Source organism: Macaca fascicularis, chromosome 2, assembly GCF_037993035.2.
Source record: "Macaca fascicularis isolate 582-1 chromosome 2, T2T-MFA8v1.1".
Classification (NCBI taxonomy): Eukaryota; Metazoa; Chordata; class Mammalia; order Primates; family Cercopithecidae; genus Macaca; species Macaca fascicularis.
In genome coordinates, this window is record NC_088376.1 from 121,266,540 (window position 1) to 121,292,702 (window position 26,163).

General features: G+C 47.3%; 1 protein-coding gene across 1 annotated transcript; it reads right to left on the reverse strand.

The window, feature by feature from the left end:
• Positions 1–2,485: 2,485 nt before the first annotated feature.
• On the reverse strand, positions 2,486–26,163 carry DNASE1L3 (deoxyribonuclease 1L3). Its single transcript, XM_005547475.3, has 8 exons — positions 25,960–26,163; positions 18,787–18,875; positions 15,721–15,810; positions 15,019–15,131; positions 10,935–11,047; positions 7,761–7,918; positions 3,204–3,300; positions 2,486–2,661 (listed from the first exon to the last, which is right to left on the reverse strand). The coding sequence occupies exons 1-8, from the start codon at positions 26,098–26,100 to the stop codon at positions 2,545–2,547; spliced, it is 918 nt and encodes a 305-aa protein (XP_005547532.1). The 5' UTR covers positions 26,101–26,163; the 3' UTR covers positions 2,486–2,544.

Sequence of the window (26,163 nt, forward strand, 5' to 3'; positions counted from 1 at the left end):
CTTTTCCCCAAAAGGCCACCAGAGTTTCTTGCCCAGGCCAGGCCAGGTGACCCAAGGGACAGGAGGATGTTTGCAGCTCCATGAGGTTATGTGCGGTGAGACATGCCCTGCTCTGCGCCCTCTTGCCTGGCAGAACTTGGCCGGAATCAGAGCTGGCAGATGCCTGTGGCTCCAGTAATCTGCTCCTGGACAGGAGTGGAGGGATGTCTTGTTGGGAGGAAGCTGCAGGGTGTCAGGACCAAGTCAGAGCCATGGACAGACTCATTTAGTGTCTGGTCCTCCCTCCCATTCCTCCCCCAGCCAGCATGGAGTCCCAAGCTCCAGCAGCCAGGGTTCTTGTCCCAGCCATGTGGGCTGTCAGAGCTTGCAGTACTTTGGGACAGAAGTAAGGGAATTTAATTTATCGAGGGATTACTAGGTGTCAGGCACATCCTCCATGGTTTACACCCATCACCTTATTTAAACTGTACCTATGAGGTTGATTCTCTTATTATCTGTATTTTACACATAAGGAAACTAAAGGTAAGTAGCCTGCTCGAGGTCCCACAGCTGGTAGGCGGCAGAGACGATGGTTCTATGGGACAGAAGGATGAGCCTCTCCCTCTGGAATAAGCCAATTTATGACTTGCTTGACCTTTTTTTTTTTTTTTTCTTTGACAGAGTCTCACTCTGTCGCCCAGGCTGGAGTGCAGTGGCACGATCTCAGCTCACTGCAACCTCCACCTCCCGGGTTCAAGCGATTGTCGTGCCTTAGCCTCCCAGTAGCTGGCTACAGGAGTATACCCACCACGCCTGGCTAATTTTTTGTATTTTTAGTAGAGACGGAGTTTTGCCATGTTGGCCAGGCTGGTCTCGAACTCCTGAGCTCAGGCAGTCGGCCCACCTTGGCCTCCCAAAGTGCTAGGATTACAGTCATGAGCCACCATGCCTGAACTTGTTTGACCATTTTGGACCTTGGAAACCGGCAAGTTTCCTGGAACAGTGAGCCCTGGCTTAGGAGAAGGGTGACAGATGTGTTAGTAGCCTTGCCATCCCTCCCCCTCACCAATTCGTGAGACCTTTGTCCAATGAGGTTAATTGGACATTTGAGGAAGATGGCTTCCCCTGCTTAATCAGGGCCCTCTTGATTTTATTTCCCCAGTCAGATGTTACATAATTTCAAGCGTCAGACTTAAGGTCTTTTTCTCCTACATCAAAAGTCACATCATCCCCAATATATGAAAGGGAAAAAGCGAGGAGTGGAACCGTGCATATGGTGTGCTGTATTTTGTATTTTTAAGGTTACATATGGTGCTCATTTCTGTGCAGTCTCTCTGGAAAAACACATAAGCGGGGAAGAGGGGCTGTTTCTGAGACAGGAAACTCGGGGATGGGGTCAGGGCGCGGGGGAAGCGCCCTTTTCCCTGCTTATTCTTCGGTACTGCCTGCACATTTAGCCTTGTTCATGTATGACTTGAACAAAGAAACATCAGGGAAAACAAAGCAAAACAAACAAAAATAGGCATACAGGCTAAATGGTGCTGTGTTGTTGGACTCCAATGAACCTCCTTGATTGCAGAAAGATAACAAAATCCTTGAGTCCCAGCCAGTCCACTAGGTGTTTGTCACACTGGGGCCCCAAAGACCCCCAACACTGGCCCTGGTGACAAATACAATGTGGTGGATGTTGCAATAGAGGTAGGGCGTACATGGGGGTTGGGGGCACTTGACCCGGGCTCTGGGATAGGGCAGGGCATGTGGGGGCAGAGCCAAGGCCCCCAGGGAGGGACAGCATGGGGGTGCAGGGCGGAGGACATCCTCCTGGAGCAGGGGTTCAGGGTGCGACCCTGGCAGAAGGTGGGGCTGGCGCAATATACCAGATAACAGAGACCTTCATGGTGGCCAAGACTGAGCTCTCTCCGATGGTGATGGGAGCCACTGAAGGATTTATGGGCACGGGGTGGGACTGAGGGTGGGCTGTGGTCAGATTAGTATTTCAGAGGATGACACTGGTGCTTCCTGGGCTGACTGAGTTGGAGGAGGACAATTCGAAGGCAGAGAAACCAGGCGGGAGTGGCCTTTATCCTTCACCCTGTGAGACGTGATGGTGGCCTGACCTCACACAGGAGGGGGCAGATTCTTAAAACAGTTAATTGCCCAAATCACAGGGGCAGCTGGGGCCTTGGTGTTTCTGGTCATTGCCCGTGGAACAGGACCCCTCAGGAGAACTGAAAGCCGACGCTCTTCCTCCCCCTGCAGCCTATCGCATGACAGGGCTGAGCAGGCCCAGTGACAGAGGATGGGGCTCTGGCTCAGGGCATGAAGACCATCATTTTGGGCTACAAATGCCCCTGGTTCCCTTTTGGACAATTCAGGGGAGGTATGAGGCCAAAAGAGATATAAAAGATTCTCTTAAAAATTTGGCTCAAGTCAGAATAAATTCAGGTCAAAAAATGAAAGCAGTTGGATCAGTCTTGTTTTCTAAGTGCAGGGAGCAGTTCATGTATCTGTTAAAGACATTTTATTTAGAGGCAAGAAATGGTTAATAAGATGACACCCTTGGATCTAGGAGCGTTTGCTCTTTGTTTTCTTCCTTACAGTGACAGATTTTTTGCTGTTGGTGAAGGCCCTTGAAGACTGTAGTTTAAATTCAACTGGAAAGTGGTCGCTGACATCCAGGGCCTGTAAGGAGAAAGGGGAGGTAGATATGGAAATCAGGAGATGCCTGGGAGATGCTTTCATTTTAGCGATGAGCAAATTCAGGACCAGGAAGGGGAGATGAAATGCCCAAAGTCACCCCACAGAGCACACACTGGTAAGTGTTATTCCAAGACCAGCTGGATCGAGAAATTTTGGCAGGGCCTCAAATCACAAAATCATAGGCATTGAAACTCAAGGTCTAGTGCCCAATATTGTGTCTTCCGTCTTCAGCAGTGACCTCAAAGGGTGACATCAACCCATCTTTTTCTTCTTTTTTTTTTTTTTTTGAGACAGGATCTCACTCAGTTGCCCAGCCTGGAGTGTAGTGGTGCGATCTCAGCTCACTGCAACCTCTGCTTCCTGGACTCAGGTGATCCTCCCGCCTCAGCCTGGGACCACAGGCATGCACCACCATGCCCAGCTAATTTTTTTGAATTTTTTGTAGAGATGGGGTCTCGTCATGTTGCCCAGGCTAACTCATCTTTCTAGGACAATGGCATAGAAAGACAAGATGGCAGCCTTACCTCCTCTTCAGTCAGCTTGTAAGCTTTCTGGAAGTCAAAAACACTGTTTGACTTGGGAACAACAGAACTGACGATTTCTTGTCCTCTAAGCACAATCCTGGAACAAGGGGAGGAAAAACAGTTGTGTTAATCCAACCTGTGATTGCTGAGATCAAACCAAAGTCTGTGTTTGCTGTTTGGAATTGACTGAGCAGCCTGGCCCTTTCATGTGGCACTCAAAGTCCAGACCTGGTTTTAGCCTGTGACCCTAAAGGACAGTGCCTACAACTGTGAAATAGGATCAGTCCCTGCTATGGTTCTGTGGACACCAGGACACTATCTTCCAGTGTGGGCAATGTCCCTGGTGGAGTAGGAGGTTTTATATGACATATGCACACTATCCCACACAACAATGACTTGTGTACTGAGAACGCTGTTCTCTTTTCAATTATTTTCACTTTCCCTGATTTGATTATGGAGAAATTCTCAGGGAGGTGCTGGTTTGTCTTTAACACCTCCCTCAGTCCCATGTTGACAGAGAGTAGGCTGCCATTTCTGAGCATTCTGCAGGCAAGAGAATTAAGGCAGAATTTAACAATGCATGCATGACTTTCACTGGACTTAATTCTCACACTACCTTCAATTTATGGCAAATGCTGCTGCTTTCCTACTCTTGCTAGTATCAAATTTCTTTCTTTCTCTTTTTTTTTTTTTTTAGATGGAGTCTTGCTCTGTCACCCAGGCTGGAGTGCAGTGGCACGATCTCAGCTCACTGCAAGCTCTGCCTCCCGGGTTCACGCCATTCTCCTGCCTCAGCCTCCTGAGTAGCTGGGCGCCTGCCAACACACCCGGCTAATTTTTTGTATTTTTAGTAGAGACGAGGTTTCACCATATTAGCCAGGATGGTCTCGATCTCCTGACCTCATGATCCGCCCACCTTGGCCTCCAAAGTGCTGGGATTACCGGTGTGAGCCACCGCGCCCAGCCATGAAATTTCTTTTAAAAATTTATTTCGGCCGGGCGCGGTGGCTCAAGCCTGTAATCCCAGCATTTTGGGAGGCCGAGACGGGCGGATCACGAGGTCAGGAGATCGAGACCATCCTGGCTAACACGGTGAAACCCTGTCTCTACTAAAAATACAAAAAACTAGCCGGGCGAGGTGGCGGCGCCTGTAGTCCCAGGTACTTGGGAGGCTGAGACAGGAGAATGGCATAAACCCGGGAGGCGGAGCTTGCAGTGAGCTAAGATCCGGCCACTGCACTCCAGCCCGGGCAACAGAGCCAGACTCCGTCTCAAAAAAAAAAAAATAAATAAAAATAAAAAAAATAAAAATAAAAAAATAAAAATTTATTTCAATAAGAAATTAAGGGATTTAATGAAAAATATAGAGAAAAATCACAGCATATGTGCTTTGCAGTAATGACAAAAAGTAAGAATGAGGTAGTCAAACGAGTTTTGGAAACAAACTAACATATCCCAAGCTGGGTGATGCAGTTGTAGTCTTCGTGGTCCTGAGTGATTTACTGAGGAATGGCGAGGTGAGTCAAACTGCCATTTCATGAGGGCCCACTGGGCCTTCCCCATTCTAATCGACAGTTTTGGTATCTGCATTTGCTAACATCACCACCCCAACTAACTTTTTTTTTTTTTTTTTGAGGCAGAGTCTTGTTCTGTTGCCCAGGTTGGAGTGCAGTGGCGCCATCTCAGCTCACTGTAACCTCTGCCTTCCAGGTTCGAGCGATTCTTCTGCCTCAGCTTCCCAAGTAGCTGAGATTATAGGTGTGTGCCACCATGCCTGGCTTATTTTTGTATTTTTTAGTAGAGACGGGGTTTAGTCTTTTTGGCCAGGCTGGTCTTGAACTCCTGACCTTAGGTGATCCACCCACCTCAACCTCCCAAAGTGCTGGGATTACAGGTGTAAGCCACTGCACCCGGGCTATGGCTTTTAATTCAACCCAAATGTAAATTCTTCACATCAAATTAGAGATTTGTGAAAGCTTTCTTTAAGATTCAGAAAGTAAAGAAAGAGATGTTTAAGGCTCCTCTATTTCTGACTTCTTCCAGGGATGTGCAGGACCAGGCCAGTGTTCATGTGAAGTTTTCTGAGGCTGGTCCAGGGCATCGGCCAGATCCTGGGCATCTTTGCATGATCTCCCAGCACTCAGCACTTGAGAGGTGTTTGATAAATATGTGAACACGGAACAAAGACTGGAATTGAGACCATATTGTCTAACTCCATTTTTAAAACATCATTTTTATGGCTTTTTATTTTCTCAGTTTATTTTATTTAATTTCACTTTTTATTTTATTGTATTGAGACAGGTCTCACTATGTTGCCCAGGCTGGAGTGCAGTGGCTATTCACAGGCATGTGATCACATTGCTCTAAAGCCTTGAACTCCTGGACTCAAGTGATCCTCCTGCCTTAGCCTCCAGAAGTAGCTGGGATTACAGCATACGCCACTGCACCTGGCCTATGACTTTTTAAAAGCCACGAGAGGCCGGGCATGGTGGCTCACACCTGTAATCCAAGCACTTTGGGAGGCCAAGGCAGGTGGATCACCTGAGGTCAGGAGTTCAAGACCAGCCTGGCCAACATGGCGAAACCCCATCTCTACTAAAAGTACAAACAAAAAAAAGAAAGAAAGAAAAAGCCAGGCATGGTGGTATATGCCTGTAATCCCAGCTACTTGGGAGGCTGAGGCAGGAAAATCGCTTGAACCCAAGAGGCGGAGGTTGCAGTGAGCCAAGATTGTGCCACTGCACTCCAGCCTGGGCAACAGAGCGGGACGCTGTCTCAAAAAAAAAAAAAAAAAAAAAAAAAAAGCCAGAAGAGTTCTACATGTGGTTATGAGAAACAAAATTCAGAGCATCAAAATAAAAAATGAATTGTTAAAATGTCACATGTAATCCCACCATCCTTTGGGATACATGTGTATAAAATCAGGATCCTTTTAGTAAACATCTTTTTCTAACCTGTTCTACCTCCTCCTGATCTACCGTGGCCATGTTGCCTTCTGATTCTTCTGTATCATTTTCAATCACTTCCCACTCATTTGCCAGGGGAGAAGAATGGCCCTGGAGAAGGGACTTGACCTACCCAAGGGCACACAACTGCCATGTGCGAGTGAGTGAGTGAGTGAGTGGCCATCGTCCCGGCTTTGCTGGAAGTCCTTCAAAATAGGGGGCGGGGACGATCTGGGCACTTAGTGCCCTGTAACTCCCCATCTTGGGTTTCCACTTTGCAGAGTAAAAACTTATGCAAAGGAAACACCAGCCTCAAAAGCTCCAAGAGGAACAAAGGAGGTCATGGGATGGAAATGAAAGCTAGACCTCGAAACTTGAGAAGTGAAAACGAGTGGCCTGGTGGCTCTCATGCAGATGGTCATCTCACACTTCCTCGTGGCAGGCTGAGCTCTGGGAACTGTGGCCACCACCTGGGACCAGACTTCTAGGGGTTTCCCCACCTGTGGTCTCTGTGATGGAAGATCACTAACATTCACATGCCTCAGGCACTCCCCACTCTGTGCCCATTGAAGGAGCAAAGATGAAAGCTGTTTGAAAATCCCTGAAGGGACTTTAAAAAGCACAAGGGAATGCTAGGACTTAAATGTACGCGTTTGCATTTAGGAATATATACCTGAAGCTTCAAAGTACAAATACCGTTGCACTAATTGGTCTCATTTTGGGGGTTGTTTCCTGAGGAAATCACAAGTACTTGCATAAAATGTTCAGAGGATATTGATTTTAGCAGTATTTATAACAGCAAACCCTTGGTAATAACCTAATGCCCAATGATAGGGATTGGGCAAATCAATTGTGGTAAGTCTTTGTTATGGAACAATGAACAGCCCATTAATGTAATGAGCACTTGCCGTATGCCAGGCATTGTGCTAGCAGCCTGACATGCTATTTCATTGACTCTACATCAGATCTTCATGAGTGAGGCACTAGGATAATTTCCATTTTACAGGGGAGGAAATGAAAGACGCAGAGAGCCTGTCTCTTGGTCACAGACATATGAAGTGGTAACGTCAGGATTTAAATCCAGGCCTGTCTGATACCGAAGCCAGTGCTTACCTCTGCTAAGCTACAATGCCCAGGGCCACCGCATAGGGTCCTGAGGTTCATACACTGCATGTGGTACCCAGTAGAGGGGCCTGACATTTAATGGACTCAGCTCTCCAAGCAGTGTGCTTTTTTTATTTTTATTTTTATTTGTTATTTTTGAGACTAAGTCTCACTCTGTTACCCAGGCTGGAGTGCAGTGGTGTGATCCTGGCTCACTGCAGCCTCCACCTTCTGGGCTCAAGAGATCCTCCCACCTCAGCCTCCTGAGTAGCTGAGACTATGGGTGTTTGCCACCATGCCCGGCAAATTTTTGTATTTTTTGTAAAGACAGAGTTTCGTCATGCTTCCCAGGCTGGTCTCAAACTCCTGTACTCAAGCGATCCACCCACCGAGGCCTCCCAACGTGCTAGGACTACAGGCGTGAGCCACGGTGCCCAGCCACCTTGCGCCTTTCCTAGTGCACACCAAGCACTGTGCTGAGCCAGCAGCACCCTGCAGGGCCTCCTACCTGTCATATGCACACTTGGTGCTCCTCTTCACCGTGGTATCCTCTTGGTCCCCGATCAGCCAAACGAACCTGGGGTCGGTCCTCAAGCGGATGTTCTTCCAGGCCTTCTTGGGGACGTAGCTGCAGCCGGCATTGAAGTCACCCATGAAAATGAAATTCTAAAAGACAAGATTTGAAATTGTCACCCGGTGGATGCTGCTGCAGAACGCTTTCATGTGGGTCTCTAGCAAAGACTCCGCCTCCCAGGCCCAGTGAACAACAGGGTCTGTTATGGGCTGAATCGTGTCTACCCTGCTCCCACCCGGGCCAAATTCCTGTGTTGAAGTCCTAACCCCCAGCACCTTAGAAGGTGACTGTATTTGGAGATAGAAACTTCAAGAGGGAATTAAGGTAAAATGGGCTCTAATCCAGTATGACTGGCGTTCTTGTAAAAAGGGGAAATTAGGACACAGAAAAATGGAGCAAAGACCATGTAAAGACACTGGAAGACGATGGCCATCTACAAGCCAAGGAGAGAGGCCCTCAAAAGAAACCCCCCGCTGGCACACCTTGATCTGGGACTTCTAGCCTCCCGAACGGTGATGAACTCACGTTCTATTGTGTAAGCTATCAAGTCTTTGGTATGGTACTTTGTTATGGCAGCTCTAGCAAATGAATACAGGGTCTTTAAAAATGTCTTTTTGTGGTTTAAAATTGAGTCATAGTTTTGATGAGTTGATGACAGGCGAGTGCGTACCAGTGAAGGTGTTCTTAACAGGAAGGAGAATGTTTGCTGTTCTTAGTCACCACAATTCCATGTCAGCACGCAGAGTCAGGTGTGAATAAAAAAAAAATTCAGTAAATCTATCCCTCACATCTTTTGTCTCTGGCTCAAACTGCTGTAGGGTGTAAACACACGAATGAATCAACACCTTTTGTTTTCAAGCAGGAAAAGTGAATTTGGGTGGTGTATTGGCAGCCCTGGCATCACTCTTTCTCTCCTATTGTGTTGAAGTTGGAAACTTATTTCTGTGAAAATTCAGTTCCTTGAGGAGGTGAGAGGCATCTTCAGGGGAGGGGACCATCAAGTGAGCTGTCCACCCCCACCCAAGGCCACCAACAGAAACTTTCTATCTTGGAAATAGTTTTTCCCGCACAGCTCTTGGAACAGAATTTTCAACATTCCACAATCCAGAGGAAGTGCCAGATTTCCTTGTTTGTGCTATTGTTTGGTAGGGCATTGCTGACTTTAGAGTTTTCTTCAAGAACATTTTATTTTGATCTTAGTGATCACGATTCTCCCCGTGATTGACGGGTTCAGTTGAGGACAGAGGGTCATTCTTAACCTCAGTGATCACCAGCTTCTGCTAACATAGACATGATTTGCTGAACATTCACTATGTGCCAGGCCTAGCACTAGGTGTCTTTAAATTTACACCTCACAGCAATAAACAATAGGAGGTAGAAGAGCCCACTAACCTCTATAGAAACAGGATTGAGAGATTAAGTGACCTGCTCTAGGCCACAGGACTGGGAGGTTCAAGTGGTGAAGTCAAGAATCACATCCCAGCTGGGCGCAGTGACTCAGGCCTGTAATCCCAACACTTTGGGAGGCCGAGGCAGGTGGATCATCTGAGGTCAGGCGTTCGAGACCAGCCTGGCCAACATGGTGAAACCCCGTCTCTACTAAAAATACAAAAATAGCTGGGCATGATGGCAGGTGCCTCTAGTCCCAGCTACTCAGGAGGTTGAGGCAGGAGAATCTCTTGAACTCGGGAGGTGGAGGTTGCAGTGAGCCGAGATTGCACCATTGCACTCCAGCCTGGGGAAAAGAGTGAGACTTCATCTCAAGAAAAAAAAAAAAGAAAGAATCACATCCAAGTCTGCTTCACTGAAGCAGTTTCCCCTGTTGTTCACTTTTAGGCCACTGATGCCTCCCCACAGCCCGACACTCAATGGGTGCTCAATACATTCTTGTTTAATAAGTGAATGATGTCATAATTTTTGGAAAGAAAGAATCTTTCTTTTGACCTATTTATTAATAAGCAATGAAATACACCCCTGGTCTTTTCCATGCCCAGCTCTGATGGACTATGTTCACAGTCTATTTGATTCATTTTGCACTTGGAGCAGTGGAACTCAGGAGGAGGAAGGGGGATCACAGGAGTCACATTCCGAAAGAAGAAAAGAGAAATACAGAAGAAGAACTCTTGGGTGCACTTCCATATTTGCCAAGAGCTTTCACAGACCCTCACAGCCACAAGTGGTGCATCCCTCTCTTCCAAAAGTGGACAGAACTGAGCCTATAGGGATGGCAAATGTGTGCCCCCTTCTGTGAAAACAGCACTCCAAGTTTCTCTGGGAGACCACCCATCCCTCCTGCACCTCAAACTGTGAGTTTGGGGTGAAACTGGGGTGGACACAGATTTAGCCAATCAGAGTATCTCAACACCCTGATCACAACGATTGGTTCAGGGATGGACACGTGACCCAGTCAGAACCAACGAGACTCAGTCCCACAGTATTTGTTGCATTGTGGGAAAGAAAATGTATCAGTTGGTCTGGAGGCTGCTGGTGGCCATCTTGCCATCCCATGGGTGGGGCCAACCTGAGAATGGAGCCACGTAGAGGAAAGGGTGACCAGGAGATGGAAAGGAAGAGACAAATCAAGCCCTGATTCTCTTGTCTGAGCCCTGGATCCAGCTATGCCTGAAGTACTCCTGGACATTTCAGTTACACAGACCAATCAATTGCTCCTTCTTTTCATGAGCCATGTTAAGATTCTGTCCCTTGCAACTGAAACAATCCTGACTGCTCTATGCCTCACACTTCTCAATTGCAAAGTGAGAATGAGAAAGGTACTGTAGCTACCTCAAGGGATTATTGGGAGGATTAAATAAACTTGTCCATGTCAAGTCTCAGCACAGTGCCTGGCACTAGCTATTCACTCAGTAAATGTTGGCATCTGTTATTAATGGGAAAGTGTGGGAATTCCCAAAGCCCACGTGCAGGGTACCCAGGCAGATTTAGCAAGAGGGATACTTAGGGCTGAAGAAAGGCCTTAAAGAAGGCTGTAAGTGGTGGTAGCCTGCACATGCCCTGCCCTCTCCCCCTCCCTGGAGAGGTACTCATCCCACTCAGGGACCAGAGCCTGCCCCTGCTAGATGGGAATTCGGCTGACACAGCAGTCATCACCTCTGCCTTCCAGCGGTGTTTCACGTCCATGTAGACGTCAACCAACTCGTCGATCTCTTTAACGGATGTCTCTGGGGTGGTGTGCAGGGGGATAATCACGAAGTCTTTGACAGCTGAGGAACAGGAAAGAGGCAGAGGTCACACACTTCCCTTGTCAAGGTCTCACAAACACTGCTGGACGGAAACAGGCTCTCCCCTCCAGAAGGCACAGGCTGCATTGTCTGGGTCCCCTGTTCCCAGAGGGTCCGGCCAGTGGCTGAGATTTTAATGATCTCGGGATCATTAGGCTGCCTATTTTTACTACACAAAAGACTCATTTCTCCCAGTTGCCCTTCATGGCTAAGAGAAAACTGGTAGACTGTTGTAGAAAGTAAAACAGTTTCCTCTTCGAAGTTTCCTTTCTTGTTAAAGAATAAGTCATAAGTGTTAAAAATAATAGTTTCTTTTAAAGACTAACTTCCTTCAAGCCTCCTTGCTTTGTGCTAATAACTCTTTGTTAAGCCCTATCCTGTGTAGCTGTTAGACATGCTTACAGGCATGTAGTACATTCTATGTCCTTGTACCTTAACCAAGATATTTGTGCTGGACATGCTCGCAGGCACGGTTCAGCTCACAGCCTTTGCCCCTTCCCTATTTGGCATAAGCAACTTCCTCTTTTCCTTTGTTCTCCCTTGCCTTTACCTATTTAGGAAAGGTTTAAATTATTAGCCAGTCAGGTTAGCTTAGATTGTGTGGTCTGGCTCCAACCAATAGAGACAGGACACAGTAGCAGGGACAAGCTGAGTAAAGGATAAAAATTGCTTCCCTCCTTTATTCAGGTGTGCTCTCACCATTGTTCCATCTGCGAGGAGCACCCTTTCTGCAGAAAGTAAAATTGGCTTGCTGAGAAAACTTTTTATCTGAATGTTGATTTTTCTTTGCGGTACCAGGGAACAAGCATTCTGCTTCTAAATGAACATTTTACTTATTACAACTGTGTTCCATGCTGGCATTGTGGGTGCTTTTATTTTCCCATTTGTGTGTGTGTGGCAAATCTATTTTCTTTTGTTTCTGATGTATTTTATCCCTCTTCTTCTTTTTTTAAATTGACAGCTAAAAATTGTATATATTTATGGTTGTATTTTCTACTTTTTTTTAAAGGTTTTCTTTTTTTTTTTCTTTTTTTCTTTTTGAGACAGAGTTTTGCTCTTGTTGCCCAGGCTGGAGTACAATGGCGCAATCTCAGCTCACTGCAACCTCCACCTCCCAGGTTCAAGTGATTCTCCTGCCTCAGCCTCCCAAGTAACTGGGTTTACAGGTATGTGCCACCAAGTCTGGCTAGTTTTGTATTTTTTTTTAGTAGAGACGGGGTTTTTTCATGTTGGTAAGGCTGGTCTCAAACTCCCAACCTCAGGTGATCCACCCATCTCCGCCTCCCAAAGTGCCAGAATTATAGGTGTGAACCATCACGCCCAGCCTATTTTCTGCTTTTCAAAAATAATAAATCTGTTTGGTTTTTGTACTAAGGAAAAACATTTTCTTTTTCTTTGTTTTTCTTTTGTTTTCAAGATGGAGCCTTGCTCTGTCACCCAGGCTGGAGTGTAGTGGCACGATCTCAGCTCACCATAACCTCCACCTCCCAGGTTCAAGCAATTCTCCTGTCTCAGCCTCTTGAGTAGCTGGGATTACAGGTGCACACTACCACCTGTAAAAAATTACCCAGGTAATTTTTTGTACTTTTAGTAGACACGGGTTTCACCATGTTGGCCAGGCTGGTCTCGAACTCCTGACCTTGTGATCTAGCTACCTCAGTCTCCCAAAGTGCTGGGATTACAGGCATGAGCCACCAAGCCCAGTCGAAAATTTTCTAATTAAGAAAAATTGACCAGGCGTGGTGGCTCACTCCTGTAATCCCAACACTTTGGGAGGCCAAGGCGGGCAGATCATCTGAGGTCAGGAGTTCAAGACCAGCCTAACCAACATGGAGAAAACCCGTCTCTACTGAAAATACAAAATTAGCCGGACGTGGTTGTGCATGCCTGTAATCCCAGCTACTCGGGAGACTGAGGCAGAAGAATCACTTGAATCTGGGAGGCAGAGGTTGTGGTGAGCCAAGATCACACCACTGCACTCCAGCCTGGGCAACAAGAGCGAAACTCCATCTAAAAAAAAAAAAAATAGAGGCTTGTCAGTTTATACTCCTTTTGTAATTAAGAACAAAAGTTCCAAAAAACTATTTAAAAATTAGCGTGGTCTTCATGAAAGACTTTTGTGAAGTGTCTGAAAACCTTCCCCCACCATTGGAGGACTGAGAGAGCCTGAGTGTGGCAATGTGCGTGACCCTCGGAAGCCGTGCCTGGCCCACCTGCTAACAGCAGCTGTCACTTTCTGAGCACCTCCTCCTGGGACCTCCCCTTATTCTCAGCCCGGATTCCCACTCTTACCTCAACAGACAAGGGCGGTGGGGTGGTCACTGCTCAAGTCACACAGACAGGAGCCAGAACTCAGCCCAGCAGGCTGCATCCAGGGCCCTACATACCCTCATCGCTGGCTCTCCTCCTCAGGCCTCCACTGCACTCCCCCATCCTTCTTTTGGTCCCCCTAAATATTCCAGCCTCCTTCCCACTTCTGAGCTTTTGTGCTCACTGTGCCCTCCACCTGGAATGCCCTTTCTCCAGCCCTCTGTATGGCTGGCTTCTTCAGGTCACAGCCCAATGTCACCGCCTCCGTCTGGTCCAATGCCCTCAACAGAGCCTGGCACATAGTAGGTACTGAAAAAGTATTTGATTCTTGACTCCATCGAGCATTGCATAGTGGTTAACATGGGCTCCTGATTGGGCACAGTGGCTTACACTTGTAATCCCAGCATTTTGTGAAGCCAAGGCAGGCAGATGGCTTGAGCTCAGTGGTTTCAGAACAGCCTAGGCAACATGGCGAGACCTCATCTCTACAAAAAATTTTAAAATTAGCTGAGTGTGGTGGTGCGTGCCTATAGTCTGAGCTGCTTGCAAGGCTGAGGTGGGAAGATTGCTTGAGCCCAGGAGGCAGAGGTTGCAGTGAGCCAAGATCATGGGACTGCACTCCAGACTGGATGACAGAGCAAGGCCCTGTCTGAAAAACAGAAAAAAAAAGAACATGAGCTCCTGAGGTGGTGGCCTGGGTTACAACCCTGGTCTCTCCATTTCAGCAGCTGGGTGACTTCACGCCTTTTTAAACCTCAGTTTCCTGAAATGTAAAGTGGAGATAATCCTACTCCCTACCTTGTAGTCATTGCAAGGATTACAGGAGGCTGGCACTTAATCAGGGGCCAGTACAAGTACTGTTGTTAGAGTTCAGGGAGCAATCCATTTGGATTTCCTCACCTGCTGCAGTCTGTGGAGGAGTCTGCAATGCAGTGACCAGAGGGAGAGTGAGCCTCTAGGCTAGTGGTTCACCTAAGCCATCGCTTAGGAATTGTTTTTTTTTGTTTTTTGTTTTTTTTGAGACAGAGTCTCACTCTATCACCCAGACTGGAGTGCAGTGGTACGATCTTGGCTCACTGCAACCTCTGCCTCCCTGGTTCAAGCAATTCTCCTGCCTCAGCCTCCCGAGTAGCTGGGATTACAGGTACGTACCACCACACCCAGCTAATTTTTGCATTTTTAGTATAGACAGGGTTTCACCATGTTGGCCAGGCTGGTCTCGAACTCCTGACCTCAGGTGATCCACCTGCCTCAGCCTCCCAAAGTGCTGGGATTACAGCCGTGAGCCACTGTGCCCAGCTGGGATTTTTTAAAAGGAAGGAAGGGTTGTACTTGACAGAAACCAAGGAATTGCAGAAAACAATTTCCATGCGCCTAAACTCTTCAGAGAGAGGGGAGCTACCATTGCTTCCAGAAAGTGTGTTCCAGGCTGGGGAAGTCTTGAGTCTCAGCATTCTGAGAAGCAAGCCTGGTGCCATCACACCGAACTGCATCGTCTACACTGAGGTATTAGAAGCAATGCACTGTCACATCCAGCGTAATGCCTCCCTAATGGGCTGCATAAACCTGAGCTCATGCTCCAGGCTGCTGCCCATTCATGGGCCGTTGGGGAGGTCCCCGAGAGAGAGGCCTGCGAGTCTCACCAGTGTGGGGCGACTGGAACCAGACCACAAAGGGCTCCCTGGAAAACACATCTACGTCTCCATCCTGATAGTCATGGTAGTGATAGCTCCTCTTCACAGATACCAGCTTTTCCCTAAAAGAAAGAAAAGGAAATCCTCCCAGCTAAGTCAGCCCTTTTCTTACTACTTTCATAAAGTAGAGATGTAGGTTCCCTTGGCTTTCTTAGACTCCAGAGCAGGCTCAAGCATGGGGTCATTTTCCTGAGAGCAAGGCTGAGTCAACTCTTCTCAACAGCCAGGGAGCTGTTGAGAATCTGGGGGCTGAAGATATGAGCCATACTAGTTATCTGTGGCACCCACAGGTTAATGTTCAGACTTAAGAAATTACTAGCAGGAAGAGGAAAAGAATATGAAGTTCGGGAATCAGCTGGGCTGAGCACCTCAGCTTTCCAGCCTTGGGCCAGGACTTGACTATGAGGAGTAAAGAACTCCTGGCCTGGCAACCATGGAGCCAACCAACAAATGAGGTGTTAGGAGACCCCTTGTGTTTTCAGCTTGAAGAGTTAATACTTTGCATAAGCCCCCAGTTTTGACAGCAGTTATTTCGATCAACACTGAGAATTGGTTAGAGATCCAAATTTGGTTTTGCAGAGAAGACATGCATTTTGATTCAATTCACGATTTGTTAGTGGCCATGTTCTAGGGAGCATAGATGATACTTACTTGTAGAGAAAGGCATATTGTTCTTTATATGTGTTTCTTCCAAGCCGAGAGCTAATCACGTAGTTGTACGTTATGCCTCTCCTTGAATTTCTAGAAAAGAAAGATTTCACACCGCATCTTAAAGAATAAACATTCCCCTACTGTACATGTTCCTCTCTTTCCAATCTGCCCCCATACACCCAATGTGTGGAAGGGCCACTGTTCATCATAACCTTTGAGTCCAGTAAGAAGGGCTACCATTGATTGGCTGGAATGTGGCATCTGCCAGGATCTTTACAGCCATTATTTCTTGCCTTATGAGAAGGGTATTATCGTTATCCCCTTTTTATGGTTTGCAAGGCCAAGTTGGGATATGAACCTAGATCCAACTCACCCCAAAACCCGCATGCTTTGGCCTGTACCTGTAGGAGGCCACTGAGACCCTAGAAGACGATCTGGGCCAGAATCAGCCCCTGACCCCACTCATGCCCATGGCTGCAGCTGCAGCTTATGCTTTCTGGTGGAATAAACGTCATCAAGCCACCTGTCCGTGTCCACGAACCACTCCTGAGCATTTATGATAAGCGAGAATATTCTCTCCTCTGAAAGCCCCCAGGCATTTTCTCACAAGCCTTGGGAACATGATTTCACTTCACTGTTGTTTGTATCCTGGGTGCTGGGGATACAGCCATGAAGTCCCATTGACCTTGCCCCTCACCTGCACCAGGGAAACCGGACTCTCTGTGTGTTTGCCAAACCTACTGATAACTCCACTCTGGGCAAAGCCTAACACAGTTTCACATTGTCTGCTCACAAAAAGATCTAGGGCTTGTCTGAAGCTGCAGCATATTCTTAGGTTCAGTTGGAAAAAAAGCAGAAGGGGTATTTAGGGGCCAATCTTACAGAAATTCCTGGAACTTCAGATGCATTATTCTAAGGCAGACCTGGCCCCTGGGGCCCCAGGAGTGTGAACAGTAGGTTCTGCTGGGCTTCCACTTTGAGGAGGTTGGCCCTATTTTGAACATAGCCTGCCAAGTCCTGAGTTACCAAACTGCTTGTGGTGACTCAGTTGCAAAGTGACTAAGGCCTATCCTGGCTTGTGGGGGATAAAGGGACAAACACGCTTGGCTCTGCCTGGAGTCCATGACAGTCTAGACAGGTTGGGGAGTGCCAAGACCAATGGTGGTGAAAAGACTTGCCCCAGATGGACTGTGCTGGAGATGCCTGGAGCCCACCTGACCCCTCAGTCCCCCACAAACCTGTCCCCTCAGTCTCCCACAAACCTGACTGGGACCACTCCAAGGAAGGCTGAGATGACAAAGAATAGAGCACTGGCTATGAGATTAGATCAGATGTGATGCAAGTTCAGCGGTAGGCGTGGCCACTTCCTGGCTGAGTGACTCAGGCAGGTCCCTCACTCATTTCCCTCACTATAAGGGAAGCCCTTAGGCAGATTGACATGGATTCTTGCCTGTCCCTACAGTTGTCCTACACATTCCTTCCCTATGATGGATAAGCCCGGAGATTACGGGATGATGGCACCGGGATCTACCATCTCATCTCGCCCCTGCCCAAGACCCAGACATGGCTTTTGTTCAAAAGTCCCTATTAAGTGTTTCATGCTGAGATGGCCAGGTGCAGTGGCTCACGCCTGTAATCCCAGCATTTTGGGAGGCTGAGACAGGCAGATCACTTGAGGTCAGGAGTTTGAGGCCAGCCTGGGCAACATAGCAAAACCCCAACTCCACTAAAAATACAAAAGTTAGCCAGGCATAGTGGTGCATGACTGTAAATCCAGCTACTTGGGAGGCTGAGGCAGGAGAATCGCTCGAACCCAGAAGGCAAGGGTTGCAGTGAGCCAAGATCTTGCTGCTGCACTCCAGCCTGGGCGACAGAGTCTCAAATTTAAAAAGTACTAAAATAAAAAGCAAGTGCCCCTCATTCCTTCACTAACGCCTTTCACCACAGCTCTCTGATCACACCCCCCAGAAGTAACCACTATTAATAGTTTGGAGAGCATCCTTCCAATCTTTCATCTTCTATGCACATGGAAACACAAACACACCCTTATTCATGTAACATGACGACTCAAAAGGGCTATTTTACCTGCAATTCTCAACTTGCTTTTTTTCAATACATTGCAGCCATTATTCCATGCTGGAATATTTAGCTCTAACTTATTCTGTAGCAAGCATGAATTTTTTTTTTTTTTTTTTTTTTTAAAGAAACAGTCTTGCTTTGTGGCCCAGGCTGGAGTGCAGTGGGGTGATCATGGTTCATGGTAGCCTAATCCTCATGGGCTTAAGTGAGCCTTCCACCTCAGCCTCCCAGGTAGGTAAGACTGTAGGCACATGCCACCACACCTGGCCACCAGCGTGACTTTTAACAGCTGCATAATATTCCAGTGTGTGAGCATATCGTAATTTTATTGATCTTTCTTCTACTGTTGGTTTTTAATCTTTTCTTTTTTCTAACATTTTCTTCATAACCATACTTTTTAGCTCAGCCTCATCTGCTTTTTTCATTTCTTTCTGTGTCCAGACCCCTCATCTATTTCCCCTATTCTGTTTTATCACAGTAAAATCAGCTGGTTGAAAGTTCTCAGGCCGGGTGCGGTGGCTCACGCCTATAATCCCAGCACTTTGGGAGGCCAAGGCGGGCGGATTACGAGGTCAGGAGATCGAGACCATCCTGGCTAACACAGTGAAACCCCGTCTCTACTAAAGAATACAAAAAATTAGCCGGGCGTAGTGGCGAGCGCCTATAGTCCCAGCTACTCGGGAGGCTGAGGCAGGAGAATGGCATGAACCCGGGAGGCGGAGCTTGCAGTGAGCCGAGATCATGCCACTGCACTCCATGCACTCCAGCCTGGGCGACAGAGCGAGACTCCGTCTCAAAAAAAAAAAAAAAAAAAAAAAAAAGAAAGTTCTCAGGACCGTGGCTAAGGGAGTTGGAATCCTGGGCAGCACAGGCTATGTGAACTGGTGGTCAAGTGTGGGATCTCACATTACTTTCAGATCCCTGGAGCTTTCAGATGCCCTTGCACTTGACCTTGAGCCCTAGCGGGCCCACCCTTCCCCATGTTACCCGTTCAGCTTCTCCATCAGTACGGGGCAGATCCTGTTGTTGCTATCCTTGATTTCCATCAGGAGCATAATGTCACAGCGTTTGATGACCTGCAAGAAAGAGAATCCCCAGGGGTTGAGGTCATTTACCACAGATAAATAAAACCTTTTATTGGACACTTACTGTTTTTAAGCATTGCATTGAGTGCTTATTAAAATAATTTCTACTCTGAACTAAATGAAGGACTCCCTGAGGTAGGTTGGTGCTTTTGTTATATACATTTTTAAGATGAGCGTGAGGCTCAGAGAAAGTTGAGTAAATTACACTCCCAGTAACCCTACTAGAAAGTGGTGGAGGCAGAATTTGAACCTATACCATTCAAGCCCAGAGCCCCTTGCTCATGACCTCCCCACAATATCCTGCCTCTTGGCTTTGCTTGAATAATTATAATAATAATAATAAATATTAAGCCCTTAGTCAGCAAAGGTAACAGACTGGATTAGAAATTAAGAGGTATAATGATAATAACTATAAAAGCTGACATTTACTGCAAACCTACTCCAAGTCTTACAATAACCCTATGGGATAACTATGCTTTTTAGTCCATTAAACATAGGCAGAAACCAAGCTCAGAGTGGTTGAGTGACTAGCTTAAAGTCATACAGCCAGTATAGGTTGTAGAGCCAGGATTTGAACTCAAGTCCACGTGACTACAAAGTCCACCATGCTGAACTGTTAAAACACAGTCCTGGCTGGGCACGGTGGCTCACACCTGTAATCCCAGCACTTTGGAAGGATGAGGCGGGCAGATTGCCTGAGGTCAGGAGTTCGAGTTCAGCCTGGCTAACATGGTGAAACCCCGTCTCTACTAAAAATACAAAAATTAGTCGGTCATGGTGGCATGTGCCTGTAATCCCAGCTACTCAGGAGGCTGAAGCAGGAGAATCTCTGGAACCTGGGAGACAGAGGTTGCAGTGAGCCGAAATCACGCCACTGCACTCCAGCCTGGCGACAGAGCAAGACTCCATCTCAAAAAAAAAAAAAAGAAAAGAAAAACCAGTCACTGCTCTGGAAGACTCAGTCCAGCAAGACAGACAAATGGAAACAGCTAGCTATGATGTGAGACCAAAATCAAACCAAAACAAAAACCTGCGCTACATAAAAGTCACAAGCTGTGGAAGTGTTGAGGAGTAATGAATCGCTTCTATTCGGAGGATTTGGAAGGGCTCCACAGTGGAGGTGACATTTGAATGGTCCCTGAAAGCTGAGAAGGCACTCAGAGAGAAAAGAATATAGGAGAGGCTCCTTCAAGGTGAGCAACCACCTAGAGGCCAGGGTGCAGACCAAGCCCACAGCCCTTCCTGTGACCAAGCCCACAGGGGCCTTTCTGTGTATGGGATCCTGGTGGGCTCAATGACACAGGATTTGTTGGTCAAGGACAAGGCATCCCCAAGGTTAATATCTTTTTTTGAGACAGGGTCTTGTTCTGTCACCCAGGCTGGAGTGCAGCTGTGTGATCATGACTTACTGCAGCCTCAATCTCCTGTCCTCAAGTGATCCTTCCACCCTGGCCTCCCAAAGTGCAAGGAGTACAGGCATAAGCCACTGCACCTGGTCTCCAAGGTTAATTATGTCCTCTTACACAGCCACCAAAGACATAAAGTAGGAGGGTTATGCCAGTGGTCCTGTCTTTCCAGAGCACATGTTCCAGTTCCATCTTTAGAAGGACCCAGTGGGGAGAGACACCAGCACTTACCTGTCTGGGTGCCTCTGTGACTGGGGGTTCAGCCTTTAGGAGGTTGCCCCAGGTGGGAGGTCCACCCGTGTAGTGACTGACGAGGAGAACAATGTCCTAAGGCTGGAGCCTTCCATGGACAGCTTGAACTCCATGGCTTCAGCCACGCAGGGCTCTCCTGGGAGCTGGAAGCCACTGGCCAAGCCAGTCTGCTGATTTAGTCACTGTGACTGCCACACCTTTCTGGAAGGCATTTTCAAATATGTATGCCCTTTGACCCAATTTTTCCACTTTGAAGAATGTCTTCCTTTGGGGTGCAGGTGGCTGAAGCCTGTAATCCCAACACTTTGGGAGGCCAAGGCAGGCAGATCACCTGAGGTCAGGAGCTTGAGACCAGCCTGGCCAATATGCCGAAACCCTGTCTCTACTAAAAATACAAAAATCAGCCTGGCGTGGTGACGTGTGCCTGTAATTCCAGCTACTGAGGAGGCTGAGGTGGGAGAATCACTTGAACCCGAGGGACAGAGGTTGCAGTGAGCCAAGATCACACCACTGCACTCCAGCCTGGGTGACAGAGTGAGACTCCAACTCAAAAAAAGAAAAAAAAAGAATGTCTCTCGTTGTAAGGAAATATCCACAATTTCTCTGCACCTCAGGTTCCTCATGTATAAATTGGGATGAAAATATCAATCCCTCATGGGGTTGCTAGAGGATTAAGTGGGTACTTAGAATAGTGCCAGCCATGTAGGAGGCATGAAACAAATCAGTATTACCTGTACAGATCAGAGAGAAAGATGTATTGCAACAAAAAATTGGAAACAACCTAGGTATTGCCAAACAGAAAATCATTCAATGAATTAGGTTGCAAACACAGGATAAGGCATTATATAGCATTAAAGGCATGTTTTAAAAGAATATGAACATCACGGGAAATATAATATAAAGCAGAATACAAAACTGATGACACAGGATGGTGTCCCTGCTGCGAAACCCATGCGGACTTACATATGCCTGTAAGAAAATTACCCAAATGCCAACAACAATTACCTTCAAGTGGCAGGGTAATAAATGATTTCCTTTCTTCTTTAAAGGTTTCTGTATTTTAAAAATCATCTTTAATGACTATTTTCATTTTAAAAATCATTATTTAATTTATACAGAATATAATTTAAAAATTAGACCTTTATAATTAAAATGGAAGTCTTATTTAAAAAAGAAAACTGCTCGATGGGGAAGAAATTGTGGGAGGTAATGGCCAAAATTTATCAGGACATGACAGGTGCATTTCTAACTAACTTATTTAATATAAGTTAAACGAGTTGTCTTATATAACATGCTTAATACAGTGCCTGGCACATAGGAAGGGTTTCATAAGAGTTACCTCTTATCATTGACTCATCAATTTTTTTTTTTTTTTTTTTTGAGACAGAGTCACAGAGTCTCACTCTTGTCACTCAGGCTGGAGCACAGTGGCACAATCTCGGCTCACTGGGTTCAACCTCCGCCTCCTGGATTCAAGTGAATCTCCTGCTTCAGCCTCCTGAGTAGCTGGGATTACAGGCACCTGCCATTATGCCCAGCTAATTTTTGTATTTTAGTAGAGACAGGGTTTCACCGTGTTGGTCAGGCTGGTCTCGAACTCCTGACCTCAGGTGATCTGTCCGCCTTGGCCTCCCAAAGTGCTGAGATTACAGCCGTGAGCCACTGCGTCCGGCAATTAATCAGTTTCATGATAACTCTTTGATGCTGGTCCTCAATGCTAGTGTAGTTGGGTACTCTGAGGCTCCATGAGGTTTAATAATTTGAACACAGAGTGAATACAGGACAACAGGTTATCTACACTACAGAGCACCTTCTTGACCACTATATGTGTTTATTTATTTATTTTTGAGATGGAGTCTTGCTTTGTGGCCAGGCTGGAGTACGGTGGTGCTATCTCAGTTCACTGCAATCTCCGCCTCCTGAGTTCAAGCAATTTTCCTGCCTCAGGTTCCTGAGTAGCTGATACTACAGGAGCCTGCACCACCACGCCCAGCTAATTTTTGTATTTTTGGTAGAGACAGCGTTTTTTCCATGCTGGTCAGGCTGGTCTCGAACTCCTGACCTCAGGTGATCCATCCTCCTCGGCCTCCTAAAGTGTTGGGATTACAGGCATGAGCCACCATGCCCGGCCAAATACTCCATTTTCTAATCCCTCTTGACACATGTTCTCCCTGCTCAAATTTCAGACCAGGAAAAATATACTTTCCCTGGCTCCATCTTCTCAAGAGGAGGCTCCCAGGATGAGAGTCCCAGGGAGGAAACCTTCCAGAGCCGAGACCTGAAACACTGATATCTCCCTAAGGGCAAATTCCTGACTCTGTTCACAGGAGGGGAAGAGGAATTTCTGGGTTGTGCATGCCTAGTGTTGACAGAATCCAAGCAACGTGTACTATAAGTGGGCCTGGGGAGAGGGGAAGAGATGGTCTGGAGGGGTCTTGAAATATCCGGGACAGGCCGGGCATGGTGGCTCATGCCTGTAAGCCCAGTGCTTTGGCAGGCTGAGGCAGGAGGATATTGAGCTCAGGACTTTGAGACCAGCCTGGGTAACATAGCGAGACCCCATCTCTACAATTTTTTTTTAATTAGCCAGCATGGTGGTGTGCACCTGTAGTTGCAGCTACTCAGGAGGCTGAGATGGAAGAATTGTTTGAGCCCAGGGGGTCAAGGCTGTAGTGAGCTGTGGTTGCACCACTGCACTCCAGTCTGGGCAACAGAGCAAGAACCTGTCCAAAAAAAAAAAAAGGAAGGAAGAGAGGAAGAGGGAAAGAGAGGAAGGAAGGGAGGAAGGAAGGAAGGATGGATGGAAGGAAGGAATGAGAAAGAGAGAGAGAGAAGGAAAGGAAGGAAGGAAGGAAGGAAGGAAGGAAGGAAGGAAGGAAGAAAGAAAGAAAGAAAGAAAGAAAGAAAGAAAGAAAGAAAGAAAGAAAGAAAGAAAGAAAGAAAGAAAGAAAGAAAGAAAGAAAGAAAGAAAATTAAAAAGAAAGAGAAGAAAAGAAAAGAAAGAAAGAAAGATCTGGGCCAGAGGGTGGCTTGTGAAACACTATGTCATGCCTCTAAAGAGGGAGCAGCTCAGCATGGTGGGAAGAGCCTGGGCTCCAGCCCTCCCTCTGCCACTTATATGCTCCACAGCTATTTGGGCAACTCACTTCACCTCTGAGTTCCATTGCCTCCTCTGCAAAATGGGCACAATAATCAGAGTGGCTGTGCGGCTGAATTAGATACTGCACATTAAGGGCTTGGCACATAGCATGCACTCCTGAAATAACCATTGCCCTCTGCTGTAAGCTCTGTGAAGAGGGAGGCGATGCCTCCCACAGCCACTGCTACATCCTCAGTGCCCTGGTGTGTCTAATACAAGGTCTAGCTTCACTGAGCATTTGCTGGATGAACAAGCTCTGTTCTTTAAGGACACCCTGGAAAACGCACAAACAGGGGACACTCAGCCAGGGAGGGGTTGGCATCTGGACAGCTGCCCATGATATGCGGGGGCCAACCCAAGATGGAGAAGGCAGGCCTCCCTCACTCTCCAGCCTCCCCAGTGCAGGTCAGGGTGACGGCAGCATGATGCTGCTGAGTCTCTGAAGCGATAAATCCGGACGGAAGAGTGGAGAAGGCATCTCAGCTTCTATGGCTGGGCTGCAGGGGTGTGTTTGACCCCAACTCTTCCCCTTACTGGCTATGGAAATCTAGATAAGGGGCCACTCTCAGCCTCCATTTACTCAGTTATGAAATGGGGGCGACACCACCTAAGTCACAGTATTAAATCTGAATATAGAATTCCTGGCCTATAGGAGGTGCTTAGTCAATGGGCGCTAGAGATAATCCTATTTTGAGTGCCTGGCATTCTCGGGTGACTGTGAGTGTGCTGTTGGGTGGCTCTTGCAGTGTTTTGGGGATGGCCTGTTGGTAGGATGGGGAGGGTGATGCAGCCTTGACAAGGACTTCGGACACGCCCTGCAGGACAGAGCTGCTCAGGGGAGATGCAGAGTTCAAGCCCCCATGATGGACTCACTAAGGAACAAAAAGACAGCCGGGTTGCATCAGTGAGGAAGGAGATGGGAATTCAGTGGCTATCCAGGTTCCACAGGCCGTGTGTGAAGTGGGGAAAATCATTTCCTTACATGTCAGGGCTTCCCACTGAACAATCTTGTCATGGTTCCCACAGGCTTGGCATTGCTATCCTGGCTAAACAACACCATCTAGAAGGCCTTGTGTACCTCCCAAAGGACAGGGCCACCCAGGTCTGAGAGGCTCATCCAAGTAAGAACAGAGCCTGCCAGTCCTCACTCCAATCCTCCTTCCCAATGAGAGCAACAGCAGCGGCTCTAGCTCATGAATACCCGCCTTGTTGCAGGCTCTGCTGGGCGCCTCAGGCACCCTGAGTTCTCTTCCCTAGCCAGCGCTACAGGTGGTATTTGGGCGTGGTCGCCGTTTTGCTGAGAATAGCTGGTGGTTCAGGGAGGTGCAGGGCCTCCTGAAGCTCACAAGTCTGGTAGGTGGGATCTGAACCCAGGGCTCCTGGCCCCCCTACCACACCATGGTGCCTCAGGTTTCCTAAGGTAATAAGTACCTTTCCAGAGTCCTGGGAAAGGGTTAAGTTGCCAGCATCAAAAATAAATTACCCTGTAAGATAAACGGAGTCAACTGACTCCAGAGAAAGCGAGCAGTGTCCCCAGACACTGGATATATCACCCAAGGAAAGCCTAAGTGAAGGTGGAAGGAACGGGGGAGTAGAGGAGGGGGAAAGAGGAAGGAAGGAGGCGAAGAAGGAAGAAAGGAAAGAGAGGGAGGGATGGTGAGGATGAGAGAGAAGGAAGGAAGGAAAAAAGCAAGGAAGGGAAAGAAAGAAAGAAAGAGAAAGAAAAAGAAAGGAAGAAGAAAGAAAAGAAAAAGAAAGAAAGAAAAATAAAGAACGAAAGAAAGAAAGAACGAAAGAAAGAAAGAAAGAAGAGAAAAGAAAAGAGAGAGAAAGGAGCTGGGCTTTGCTGGTGGAAAGGAGTAGCTGTATAAGATTACTTCATCTTTCTTTGTTCATCACCTCTGCATGGGGAGTAATAGTCCCTCTTCATAAAGATGATGAAATGAAACCATGTGCTTATAGTGCCTGATACAGGCATTCAATAAATAGCAATAAAAATCATAATAGCCAACCCTTATGTGGAACGTATAATGAGCCAGATACTACGTTAAGAGCTTTCTATTTACCAACTCCTATAGTCCCCTCAGCGATCCTGGAGAGAGCCCCTGTTTTAAGATGATGGCAGGAGGCACAGAGAGTTGAAGTGGTTATTGTTCCAAGCCAGCTTCTACATTCCCCCTAAGGGCCAACTTTAAGTACGTTGAGTCTCTTAAAGTCTGAAGACAGGAGAGAGGGTGTGAGGGGTGTCTGGGATCCTCCTCCCAGGAAAGGGACTCACCTTCACAATGACATCCATTGCATTCTGGTCTTCCTGCTTGCTTTCCCCAAAGGACCTGACGTTGAAGGAGCAGATCCTCAGGGCCAGGGCACTGTGGATGGAGAGGAGGAGAAGCAGCAGTGGGGCCAGCTCCTGTGACATCCTGGCGCTGCTCTGGCTTCAAGACTCCGTGAGAAGACAGCAGCGCTTGCAGTGCCGGATTCT